We start from the raw sequence: 13,650 nt of genomic DNA on the forward strand, positions 1-13,650 counted from the left end.
TTTTGAAAACAAAGGAGGCAGACAACAAATTAAACAAAAGGCCAAAAAAAGAAAAAGAAAATAAAGAATAGAAATAGAAAATAAAACTGTTTAGGTTGGAAAGAAGGGAAAAAAGAAAATAAATAAATAAATAAGAAACGTGGACGCTATAGTTAATCAGGTTCATGAGAAATTTCAACAGTTTTTTCCTTAATTATCGTTACAAAAGATAGGAAAATACGATAACAAAATAAGTTTTTCGTTTGGATTCATCTCAATTTAATTCGTTTCATCTCTTTTAATTATTATAATTTTTTAAAATTTATATATAAAATATAATAAATATTTTAATATTTTTAAATTTTTAAATAATAATAATATTAAAAAATAATATTATAATAATATCTTATTCAATTTTTAATTTTCATTTTAACTTATTTTATTTCAACTCAATATTTCAATCTAACCTTAATTTTACATAAATTACAGAGAATTATTTTCTGTTTATTTATCTTGTTTTTTATATATATAATTATGAAAAATAGACAGAAATAAAAATTAATTCAATGCGTTGAGTGTGCTGAGTTTCCGGCTGACGTACAAATTAATTCAACAAGAATATTGCCTTCCCTCTATAAATTTCTTTGTTTTTAGTTTTTAAAGAACCGTAGGAAGTGAACTCGCCAGTCGCCACGAAACTCACCGCCTTCTCCCCCCGGGCGCCGTGAGATCTCGCCGAAACCTTTTTGGTTTAGAAGACATGGATTTAGGATGTGCGGAGGAGACGTCTTCGTTTATGTCCGGTTTCATTCGCGAGTGCGGTGGATACGTTGTCATTGATGGAGGCTTTGCTACGGAACTCGAACGACATGGGGCCGACCTTAACGACCCTCTCTGGAGCGCCAAATGCCTTATCGATTCTCCTCACCTTGTCAGAAGGGTAATCTCTTTATATCTCTGTCTTTGTTTTTCGTTTTGAGTCAACAAAATACGAGTAAAAAATGAAGGGACAGGAGGTACCATAAAATGGTTTCCTGTTTTAGATACTAAAAACATATAGATTTTTTTTAAGAAAACGTGAGCAAAGTCATAATATCCCTTCATCTATCAGAAGAAAAAGAGTGCTTTTTTATTATTAGCATAACTGACTCGACACTGGAGCATTCCAACAAACAGCAGACGAGCATGCACTGCACGTCAACTATATCAGAGAGGCAGAGTAGTGGTTCACGCCATTTACAGCAGACACATGATATTCCTTCTAGAATAGCACAGTAGACAATTCTGTTATTATTCTCTCAAGTTATTGTAACAATATTATTCCTTTTATTCTTGTATAAATACTATAAACGCTCGATGAGAAATTAAGGAAGTTTTCGCATATTTTCCTTCTGTTGACATTTATAACTCTATTTTTGGTTGGAGCAAATGGTTTTATAGCATTTATAAGTTTTGCTTCTCATTTTGCGATATTCAAAATTTCAAAGTAAATCCCTTTAATATGTGAGATTTTCCTCCACTGTATTTTTGTTGTTGTTTTGATTGCAATGAGCTTTTTCCATTGTAAATCTATCTTAACGGTCATGTTTGAACATGATGCTATTTATCATGTTTTTAAAGTTCATGGGTGTAGTATATCAATTTTGACAGTTTAGATGCAGCTTGATAATTTAAAGAGTGAAACTGTATTTGACCCTCAAATTTTAATGGGATTCACACAAATCTAGAATCGTCCGCGTGAGCTCTACTTAGTGAAGAGTATCTTCACAGGTAAAGCCTTATGAAGACAGTGTTCTTCAGTGAAGAATGCAGAGCTGTGTCAGGTATCTCATATTAATAGGACAATCAAGCATATTCCCAGTGGAAAACAAATACATATACATGCATATGTAATAGATGTATGCGTACAGGTTTTCTGTCCAAGACTGGGTATTCGTGGTCCTTTGTTGGATTCTCACAAGTCTCTTTCATGCAATATAAGTCATTTTAAAATAAAAAACCGGGGCTTGGCACAAGGTGGCTTGTTGCATACAAGAGAGAAAAACGGATAGTTATAGAGATGTCAATATCAAATTATTCTAAATTAATCACGCATCAGGCCATCGGCAAATCTAATTGCAATCATTCAAATTGAGTTTGAAAGATAGTTGAAATTTAGATGCTTGCCTCGTTTTCAACTTCTTTCACCTGACTCTTGTAAGGTTATTGTCCTATTGGCAAAATAACCCTTCAACGAGAAAGGCTAAACTGCCAAAGTAACTGTGTGTTCTGATCAATTATTGGACTAATTGTTAAATAACTGATCTAAAATGCTCTTGTGCTCCTAGTGAAAATTTTTGTTTATTGATAAAAAAAAAAAAAAAAGCTCTTGTACTAGAAGTAGGCCTTTGGAAAACATTATTATCGTCATATATTTGTTCTTACTTCTTAGCTTTCCTTTTCCACCATCACAAGCCTTAATGTCTCTATTATTTTACAATTTAAACTAAAAAAGGAAAAAAACAACTGACTATGACATTTCTTTTGAATATTTTTGTTTTGTTGAATAGGTTCACCTAGATTACCTTGATGCTGGTGCAAACATTATATTAACAGCATCTTATCAGGTAGTTTTTGATACCCACCTATTATCCTCTGTTTTCACCTTTGGAAATTTTAATTGTTAATAGAATTTACGTTGCTTCTATTTGACACAGGCCACCATTCAGGGATTTGAGGCTAAAGGCTTTTCTAGAGAAGAAGCAGAAGCTTTGCTTAGGAAAAGTGTAGAGATTGCATGTGAGGCACGGGAAATTTACTATGATCAGTGCGCAAAGGAATCTTGGGGCATCATGGAAAATGTAAAGAAATCAAGACGTCCAATTTTAGTTGTAGCTTCTGTGGGAAGCTATGGAGCTTATTTAGCTGATGGTTCTGAGTATAGGTGTGTGAACATGGTGTCCATGGAATAATTTCTAAACCTGGTTTTCATTGGTATTGATATTTTTACTTTCATCTCTAATTCTTCATTGCTTGTCAAAGCATGCAGCTTATGGATGCATGCATATTATACTTTGTACTTGACTGATGCATGCATGCCATTTGTTATTCGAATGCTTGGCTTGAAGTATAGGATTGAATTTAAGATCGTTGTGAAACCTTCATATGTGACACACCATGGAAAATTGGACATTTATCTTTCGCAAAGTGGTCAATTGGTCATGGTTATGCCTGTCTTAATTTTGGGGAGAGTTTGTTCTCAAAGAAACTATAATGTCTAGCGTGGCCAGGCTTGTTGGCATTGGATTGTGGTCTTTGTTTTTTTCCTTTTTTTTTTGCCAGTTTGGCTTAGATAGTATGATTTTTTATTATGATTTATCAACATGCCTTTTTATGTTTTTTTTTTCCTCTTCACAGTGGAATCTATGGTGATACAATTACTTTAGAAACGTTAAAGGATTTTCACAGGAGAAGGGTTCAGATTCTAGCCAACTCAGGGGCTGATTTAATTGCATTTGAAACGATTCCAAATAAGCTAGAAGCGAAGGTATCATGCTGACAATGTACAACTATACTTTCTGACACGTGTTAGCACCATCTTATTTATCTTGTAGTTCCGCAGGAGGTTCTCATGCAAGTGCCATCTCGTCAACATCCATTAATTAGTTATCTAGCTCCTTATCAAGTCATTTAGTGGTTATTATGTTGATCTGAAAGGAGAATATGATATGTATGGGGATATATATTTAGTTGTACTCTTAAGTGAATATCAGGAGACGCTAAAGGTAACCTGGTTACGTTCTTCCATTTTTAATTCCAAATTTATTTTTACATCTTTAATTCATGCAGCTTAGTTTTGTTTCTCTAATTATTTAACAAAGTGCCTACATGCTCGAGCGATAATTAGAAACATGTCAAGTTAATTATTGAACTGTATCATGTGCAAGGCATATCTAGTTTTCATTAAAAACGACGTGAAAAGCGGATTTTTTAAGTGACCTTTTACGTGTAAAACATGGTACACAGCCCACAGGCATCTTGAATTGTTCCACCTGTTGTGCACTTGCGGGAAACTCCTTGCCAATGGCCTATGCACCCCCGGGATTAGTCAGGATACTGCACCTAGACACCCGGTGCGAATAAAAAAAAAAGAAATTGTTCCACCTGATGTCAATTCCCTTCAGGGGTTCAGCTAGAGTCATCTCATTTGGTATCAAAACTTGTCAATCCAGAAAAAAGGTCTGGGCAATGGTCAGAAGCCAGAACCGTAGTGTACATTAAATATATTTTTACTCCTTTAATATGGAAAAATTTATCTTGTTGGTTTGATACTATGCCTTCTGATATTTGATGACAACACTTTCAGTGTGGCCTCTGGCTCTGGCTGAGCCATATTCATTGATTTTCTCTTATTTCATGCAGGCATATGCTGCGCTTCTTGAGGAAGAAGGCATAGAAATTCCAGCATGGTTCTCTTTCAATTCAAAGGATGGAATTAATGTTGTTAGTGGAGATCCTATTGCAGAGTGTGCCTCCATTGCAGATTCATGCAAGAAAGTTGTTGCTGTTGGAGTCAACTGTACCCCTCCTAGATTCATCCATGGACTAGTTGCATCTATACGGAAGGTATATTTTTTCTGGGATGATGCTTATTTATAAGATTAAATACTAAGGTGGGTTCTAAATCTGAATTTTTTCTCTCGAACTAGTGGAGGAGTTTGGTTAGGTGCCCCTAACAATTCACTAATCAACATTCCTTAAGTTGAATTCATGTGATTTCAAGTTTTTGTAATTTGCACTGTTACATACCTCTTAAGAAAGATTCTTTAGCTGCGTGTTTAAAACTTCAGGTGCTGTGCTCGCCTGAGATTGTTTTATTTCTTTGTTATTGTCCTACACGCAAGTAATCATTATGTCCTGTGACTTGTAATAGAATTGGATAGGTGCAGTACATCGTATATACCGGCAATCCTCACCTTGATGTCCAGTGAATTTATTCGATGTATTACATAGTTGGACCAATCATTCTTTAGCATATTTATCACAGCTAATATAATTCCTCTTCAAATGAGCTGTCAAATGAAGTAGAAGGATACTACTGATGCATTTCGCACTTACCCTGCTCAAAATTAGAAAATTTTGAATTGATGTTTTCAATTGGCAGATAACAAGTAAACCAGTACTGATATATCCCAACAGTGGTGAGATGTACGATGCTCAGAACAAGCAATGGGTGGTGAGTTTCCTACTTTACACTAACGCTCTGTGCTGCAAGGATCCAGTTCATATAGTTTGAAATAATTAGTTCATGCCAGTCCTTCATGGACATCAATCGCTGCCTGCTACATTCGTCCAAAACTCACCTTGAGTTCCATAGATGGTAGGTTCTGACAATGTTTAGTATTCCCTCGAAGATCTGAATTTTTATGTTCTCTTTTCGCAGGAATCAAGTGGGGACGTAGATGAAGATTTTGTCGCGTACATAGTTAAGTGGCAGGAGGCCGGGGCGTCTCTCTTTGGTGGGTGCTGCAGAACCTCCCCAAAAACCATTAGAGCCATATCCAAGGCGCTCTCTGATAAAAACTAATGCAGTATGGTCTGAAATCATACCACCAGGCTTCCCTTCCAGTTCCCTCCTGCAATAAGGTAGACTGCAAGGAACTATGCCTTGACTAGAAAACTGGAAAGGAAATTCAATGCTCCATCCCTTGACCGGCAAAAGTAGTTCAACGCTGAGCTTGCGCATCAGACTTGCATGAACCCAAACTTCGCAGGCTGGGATTGTATTAAGGGCATGTTTGGCATTGTGGTAGGAAATATAACTTATAGTTTTAGGGCTTATAGCTTATAACTTAAATAATAAGCTCTATAGTTCAAAAGCTGTTTATTATTTGATAAACATGTATCTAAAACACTTTTAAAGTTAGTTGCATTGATTTTTTAAAAATATATAATTATCTGCAGGAACTTTTCTATAAAAACTTCAATTTTGTGCTTCTTAAAAAAAGTAGATTTTCAGTTTTTTTAGGTGATTAAAACACTTTTTATAAATTTATCAAACATATTATTTTTTCCTTAAAAGAGTTTTTAAATAGTTAAACGCACTTTTTAAACTTTCAAACTCAATTCCAAACATGCTCTAAGAATGAGAAACTAGGAGTGGGATTTTTAGATTTGCTACTTTCTTTGTATCATACTACTGGAAGAAATAATGACAAAACTTGGGCAATCCGTTACATTTAGGCTCTGTTTGGATTTAAAAAATATTTCATCTCATTATTACAATTTTTTTAAATTATTACATAAAATATAATAAGCAATTTAATTTTTTTAAATTCTAAAATAATAATAATATTAAAAAATAATATTCTAATAGTATTTTTTTTCAATTTTCACCTTCAGCTAAAACCATTTCTGAATCCAAATCAGCCCTTAAGATTCTCTACCACCCTCGAATACTCCAAGAAGGCTAGAGTTAAAAACTGGTCCTAGATTCTCTACCACCCTCAATTGACTAGTTTTGCTTGTCCACCCTCGAATACTTCCCCTTCTGAAACCCGCTGCTTATGTAGATTTTTATCATCAAACTCTATATGTCAATTTGATTACATATTGCACGAAGAATGAGCAGTTGCATTCAAGGCTTCAAATCCAAGAGAAAATAATTTGATAAGATAAATGCCCCAAGAATAAAAGCGATATCATTCATTCTTGATTCTTTCCAATGACAGTTTATGCCAAGAGTAAACGATTACATGCATTGGAAAGGAAGAGAGAATGTTTTCTTAATCTTCATACTAAGGAGATACAGATCCTGAACAAATCTGAGGAACCTAAATGACATTTTACAGAACCAGCACATGGCAGGTGAAAACTCTAGGGCCTGCTGGCCTTTCAATATGTGGTTCATAATTGTGGGAAAATGTTATCAACAAAAGTATGGTGCATTGGGTCAAAATGCCAGATTTTGGCTAGATGAAGATGTGATGAGGTGCACCGATGGACTTCTTCCATAAGCCAGATGGCAGCCTCAGCTTTACAAGGGTGAATTATAGTATCCAAAGGCTTATTTTCATCCTCACTGCCAATCCTCAGTTGGTCCCACTGTCTTAGGAGACTATTGGTGAGGTAGTGCAAGGGCTGACCATATAACTGCTTAATGGATTTGCCTAATCCCATCCATGTATTAAATGGAATGACAGAACCACGGTGTGTTGGAATTGGAATTTGCTTCATGTACACCTGATACATTTCTGCCCTTCTGACTAATGCATCTGCAGAATAAAAGGTATGCCCATAAAAGAGAAGGCACTTTTGAAAATGAGATCATCATTAAGAATTAATAAGGCAACCAAAGGTAGAATAAAATAGAAAGCTGTACAAATTAATTTAAATGGCAATGTCAAAAATGGGATCCACAGTAACTTACGAGCCAAAGAAAGTTTCTAAGAGGTTCCTACCTGCTGAGACCCATATTAGCATGACTGTCAGCGAAGTGCAAGCAAAACTCAAACAAACACGATTCTTTTCATCTTAGTCAACATAGAAGAATCTAGTATAAAATATTTTCCTTTTGCTTGATGCAACTTGCAGAATATCAAAATGATCTAGAAGTGAAATGTTATGCATCCAACATGAAGAAAGGTAAGGAGGAGAATCAGCTTTTTCACAAGGAAAGCAACATCTGAATGTTGGGGGAGTGGGAAAGTTAGAGATAATGTTGGCAAAGTTAAAAATCTATACATTTGTCCCAAATCAAGTGACTCATATATTACAGAATTGAGAGCTAGATTTGATTTTCATACTCTTGTGCCATTGATGGACAAGCAAAACTTGTTAGTAATTAGTATTAATCAATTGAGGCAGTCATGCTGAAACTGCTCGTCCAGCACATTTAATGGAACACACTGCATTGTACCACTAGGTGATTATAATTGCCGACATTTAAACATAGATGGATAAGGACGATCCTATAGAGTAAAGGCAAAGCAGTGCCACATGGATTTCTTTTTCTTTTTCTTTTTTTATAACAAAAGTAAGACAAGGCCTTAATCCCAAGTGAGTCAATACCTTCAGGTGTTATTTCTTTGGAAAGTTGAGCTAATGCCACGTTATTCATTGGCTGCTTGCCATCACTCTCATCATTGTCTGGCTGCTTGCCATCGCACCACTGGTTGACTGGCAGATTTTGATCACACCCATCATTGACTTCTATCTCTGAGTCTGAGGAAGAAGAATCATCTGATGATATAACATCAACCTGCTCCTTCCATGACATTGCCCTCTTCATGGTAGATAGAATTTATCCTGAAGAAGAAAAATGATCGACTTTACATCAAAATCAACAACGGAAAGCTTAAACAGAAGAAGCAAAAGAGTTCCACGCTCCGAGAAGGATCAAAGTAACTTGATTTAGAGCAATAAATGTATGCTCAGGAGCAGGCAAAAAAAAAAAAACACAGAAATGTGCAATGAAGTAAGAAGATAAATAACTGCATGCATGAAACTTTGGCCCAATGAAATTAGAAAATGAGAAAGAAATCAAAGCCTGTGAATGCTTTTAGAGGCATTTCACACCACCATGAATTACTTTTGCTAACAGTAGATTTAGATATATTAGCGTTCCCATTGGTTCAGATGCATGCCAATGCCTTCTGTTCAGATCCAAATCATGTTTTTTATAAATGAAAAACTTCATGGTTTTGCCATGCTGAACAATTTTCTGTTTGCTTCATGACTGCAGTTATTTCCATACAAGTCTTAAAAATGATGTTCTACACCCTTGTATCGTTGATTTTCTCTTCTGATGGCCAAAACTAAGCCCAAAACCTCTCAAACAAGCCATTATAAAACCTTTATAAAAAAGACTACGGACAACAAAATGAAAGGGTATAACAGCAAGTAATTACGCACAAAATTATTTATAAGAAAAAAAAATTGCGCACAAACAAACCAATAGGAGGAGGGAGGAGGGACCACCCTCCACCATCTCCTCTCTAGTTTTTTTCTTTCCTTTTCTTTTTTTAGTTGTTTTTTTAGGGCTAAGTATGGCGGAAGGCCAATCTGCTGCTCTTCGGCATCCGGCGACCACCACATGTCCTACCGCAGGTTTACCAAGGAACCGATCCTTCAGACGGGTAAAGAATTTCGCCGAACGGCGCTGCGTGTGAGCCACAAGTGCAGTCCAAAGTGGGCGCGTGAAATCCATGCGCCACCGCCATGGGTGCTCTTTTGCCGCCACGTGCGGCTTTTTTGGGTCCAGGGCCATCGGTTACTTCAGACCTAACTAACCGCCATACTCCCAGGGTGGCGCGTGGCTCTCACGCGCCATCACAATCACTTTGTTTGTCTTTTTTTCCTCCAAGGTTGAAAATGCCGTTCTATGTCTTTCCAAGATGTAATTAGTTTTTTCTCATGTATCTTTAATTTCTGTTATGTCTTTTTGTTTTAGAAAAATAAAAACAAAAAACACATAGTCTCTTGGACTTTCGTCCATAGAGTGTGTCTCTTAGATTTTTGTCTATAGAGTGTGTCCTCTACTTCGTCTTAGACAGAGTATGGGATTTGTAAACTCTGTCTTGGACAGAGTTGTGCTGTCTCTCAAACGGTGGTCTGCAGAGGTTTGCAGCATGGGACTAGACTATGTCAGTCACAGTTGTGTATTGGGGAACTATTAATGTGGAAGTTAGCTTGTTATGTATGTTTCATGTCAAAGTTGTAATGCCGTTAGTAATGAATGCAATATGTTTTATCAAAAAAAAAAAAAAATGGAAACCAATAGAAATGGATAAAATCCAAGTACTCTAAATTGAACTTTATTGTGCATACCGTTGACAATAAAGCTGGGATCTTTCTGATGTCTACTGCAAAAAATATGAAACCGAGTCACTTCCTCTAAAACCATTATAGGCTCTCCTACTACCATATCTTCGAAATCTGAGCAAATAAAAAGCCTTTTTACTTAATTAAATTTATTCTCCCCCCCTTCTCTCTAGGTGACTGGAAAATCCAACGACCCATTTGCATGCTAATTTGCATGACTATATAAAACTATCTATAATGCACAAAAGATAACCATTTGATCAATGAGAAAAACAAAGCTACCACAGAACCATTGTTTCCACTAAAAATTTATACGTTTCTCCATAATGCAACAAGCTAACCCCCACCCCCACCCCCAATTCTCCATTGTTGGGTCTTGATCTAAATGGACAATTCGGCGAGGACCCCGTTATAACTTTAACAAACGGAAAGAAAAGTATCAAAGAAGGAAAATTGAGACAGAGAGAGATTTACCTTTGAACAGGAAATTGATTTTTCTCGGATGGGTTAGCAAACTTTGTCAATTTAACGATGTAGGAGGCAGATGACGATACTGGGGAGAGAGAGATTGCTGTGACTGTTATGGAAGCGTAGACCATATATAGAACTGGTGCAGTTTGCCCCAACTGGCGGCCAGTCAAGACCCTAAGCATTGGCATTAGTTTTTATGCATTGGTTTCATCACGAGAGATAAATTTGATGAAAAATATTTCATAAATTTAAAATCTCTGTAACTATAACTAGTAATTAGTTAAAATAATAATATAATATTATTGTTTTAATAATAATATTTTTAATTTTTTTATATTTTATAATTATATTAATTATATGTTAATTAATAATTTAATTTGATATTTAAATTATTATTTTTCAACTTAAATATATTATAACTTATGAGAGATAATAATTTAAGTAAATAAAATAATAGTTATAGAGTAAATAATTAATTTTCAAATTTAGAAATAAACTTAAATGTACTGTAACACAAAGTTGAATATTTTATAGTGTATGTTGAATCTAATGTAGTGATTTTAAACACAAATTTTAAAAATTTTGAAAATGACACTCATTTGATGAGTCTAATACCAATACTTTTACTATAGATTTTTAGTCCTTTTCTTATTTTAATTACGAATTTATAATATCTTTTCAGTACAGAGTGACAAAAACGCATATTTTTGAATTTTTTCTGATTAACACTGACAATCATATTTAACTGAATTAATAACTTTGTTAACAAAATTTTGAATTTTCTCAAATAAAAATTTTACAGAACTTTTGTTAATTGTCTAACTGAGATTCTTAAGGACTCCAATCTAAACTAAAATGCCAAAAATGGTTGTTAGTATAAGGTATTGAATTTGAACAAAAAAAAGCAAAAATAATTATTGAAAAATGATTTGTGCAATTTTAGGATGCGCAAAACTCCTGAAAAAATGAAGACAAACATGAAAAAAATTATTTTTTAATGGTGGATCTCACTTTTTCTTAAAATGAATAGGTATGACTTATACATCCTAAGACATTTTACTATTAATTATTAGAATTCTACTAATATTCTCATAAGATTGATCCACATACAACCGTTTGCACAATTTTATTTTAAACTAGAGATAAAAATAAAAATTTCATAAAAGAATAGTTCTACTCATCTACCTTATTTCCACATATACCACACGAAGCCGGTGATGTGGCTTTTATTTTATTTTTAAAACTCATGTGTTTTAGTTTAGAGACACTAAATACCCCAAATTAGTCTGATGTGGGTGGATTTCGGATTCCTCCCCCCCCTCCCACATTCTTCCTCCGCTAGCCTTCATGTTTGCCACAGTTTGGGATTGTTGACGAGAATGACCGATCGATGAGAATCGATCAGAGCTTCTTTATCTGCTCACAACCGACTCACCGCGTTCAACTCTCGTCCATGTTCAACTCACATAAGTTTTCTCTCGCGAAGCTACTCCATAGTTTTTCATTGTCTTCATTTTATTAAAGAATGTAAATTTTGTTGGAGGGTGGGAGGTTGTTTTGTCGATCTTGGGTTTTGTGGATTTCACAATTTTGAGTCTCTACAAGCCACAAATGTTCAATCCCTGTTGATGTTTGTGTTTGTATATATTCCCGGGCGGCTGAGTTTGTAATTGTTCCTCTATGATTCAATAATATCTGCTTTTTTTTTTTTTTTTTTTTTTTTAAATTTTGGCAAAGTCAAATTCAAAGCATATAAGTTCCTGATAATCGATTAGAATTATATTCATTTCGATGACTTTGGTTTAGTTCGTTATTAGGACGGAAGGAAGATGACGATATAGCCTCCACTAAATTACGCCGCCGGCTAAGAATAGCAAAACACTGAATACCCTTGCCGGATCCAGATCGGAAGGAAAACGCAGAGTGCTTCCGGAGCTTCCCGAGACCTTCATCCGGCCGCGGACCGGCGATTGTGTCGTCCCACAGCTGGTCGAGTAGGCCCATAGCGCACGCTAGCTAACAGCCGCTTGGCGTTTGTAAGAGACTCCGATGCTCGGAATAGAGGCAATAATATCTGCTTTACTTCCATTGAAATAGAAAACTATGATGATAATGATGATGATATAAATGAAACATACGTCAGACAAGTCAGCTTAAAATTACCGCCTCATTAATTAACCTTTCTACAGTTCGAGCGCCAATTACAAAAGGACATGCCGGAAATAGTTTAACTTAGCATTGGCATTAATTTTATGAAATTTATTTTTAAAATTTGGTAAAAAGTATATATTTTTCATAAATTTAAAACTTCCATATCTATAATTCTATATTAAATTAATTATTAGATTCATCAAAATAATAACATAATATTATTTTTTTAATAATAATATTTTTAATTTTTTCTTTCATATTTTACAATTAAACTAACCATATGTTAATTAATAATTTAATTTAATACTTAAATTATTATTTTCCAATTAATTTTTTTTCCTTAACCTAATTATCCAATAAATACATTTTGCCAACTCTTCTTCTACCTAACAATCATATATACAAATTTTAATGCATAATTTTTTTATAATATTATAATTTTTATTCATATTTAGACTTAATATATTTATTTGAGATGTAGAAAAATATTAAGTTTATAAAGAAAATTGTTTGAAAAACTACGAATCCATGTGATTTTTTTTATAAGAATTCATGTGATTTGAGCAACAGTATAACGCACAATTTTCTATTTGGTTTTGTCTTTAGCTTCATGTATGAAAACGACAATGTTTAGCCAGTCTCAATACATTCATTTAAAGTGGTCCAGCCGCCAATGTCATTCAAATAAGTATAAAATAATTTGGATAGTTATGAACAGTAGATCTTCAAATTTGAAGATAAAGATAAAAATCTTGTAGCTCAAAGTTTAAGATTTGTGTATATGGTGAATCCAATACAGTAATTTTAAAGTCAAATTCATCAAAATTTAAATATTAGACTAATTTGATGAGTCCAATACTAATTCTCATTGGATTAGCTAAAAGTTAAATCCAATGAGAATTGAGTTATTAGGTCATTAAATTGCTCACATTGAATTAGCTATATTCCAAATAGCTACAGTAATATCCAAACTAATTTCCAAATTTGGAACACACTATTCATTCATCAAATTCTTTTTATATTATTTATTTCTCTCTCCTTTTAATATCAATTATTTCTCTCTCCATTTTAAATGACAATTGAAAAAATATAATTAGAATACAATTACTAATTAATATATAATATTATGAATAGTAAAATATGATAAAATAAAATAAATTCATAATTAAAAAAATTAAAAAATTTTCAAAATTATTAATTACTCATTACTATATAATGAATAAATGGATAATCCAATTTGAAGATTTG

General features: G+C 34.0%; 2 protein-coding genes across 4 annotated transcripts; one reads left to right on the forward strand and one right to left on the reverse strand.

Moving 5' to 3' along the window:
* Positions 1-620: 620 nt before the first annotated feature.
* On the forward strand, positions 621-5,907 carry LOC109005065 (homocysteine S-methyltransferase 3). The gene is made up of 7 exons (XM_018983838.2): positions 621-919; positions 2,529-2,585; positions 2,676-2,902; positions 3,376-3,505; positions 4,381-4,584; positions 5,123-5,194; positions 5,402-5,907. Exons 1-7 carry the CDS (start codon positions 740-742, stop codon positions 5,543-5,545), a joined length of 1,014 nt encoding a protein of 337 aa, XP_018839383.1. The 5' UTR covers positions 621-739; the 3' UTR covers positions 5,546-5,907.
* Positions 5,908-6,638: 731 nt separating this feature from the next.
* On the reverse strand, positions 6,639-10,481 carry LOC109005064 (protein RDM1). Of its 3 annotated transcripts, none has more exons than XM_018983835.2 (4): positions 10,255-10,481; positions 9,787-9,821; positions 8,029-8,265; positions 6,639-7,232 (listed from the first exon to the last, which is right to left on the reverse strand). In XM_018983835.2, the coding sequence occupies exons 3-4, from the start codon at positions 8,246-8,248 to the stop codon at positions 6,865-6,867; spliced, it is 588 nt and encodes a 195-aa protein (XP_018839380.1). In that variant the 5' UTR covers positions 8,249-8,265; positions 9,787-9,821; positions 10,255-10,481; the 3' UTR covers positions 6,639-6,864. The 3 variants fall into 3 exon arrangements, with proteins under 3 accessions (XP_018839380.1, XP_018839382.1, XP_018839381.1); XM_018983837.2 differs by having other exon boundaries at positions 9,787-9,818; positions 10,255-10,435; XM_018983836.2 differs by lacking the exon at positions 9,787-9,821 and having other exon boundaries at positions 10,255-10,435.
* Between the last annotated feature and the right edge of the window lie 3,169 nt (positions 10,482-13,650).

Source organism: Juglans regia, chromosome 12 (assembly GCF_001411555.2).
Source record: "Juglans regia cultivar Chandler chromosome 12, Walnut 2.0, whole genome shotgun sequence".
Taxonomy (NCBI): Eukaryota; Viridiplantae; Streptophyta; class Magnoliopsida; order Fagales; family Juglandaceae; genus Juglans; species Juglans regia.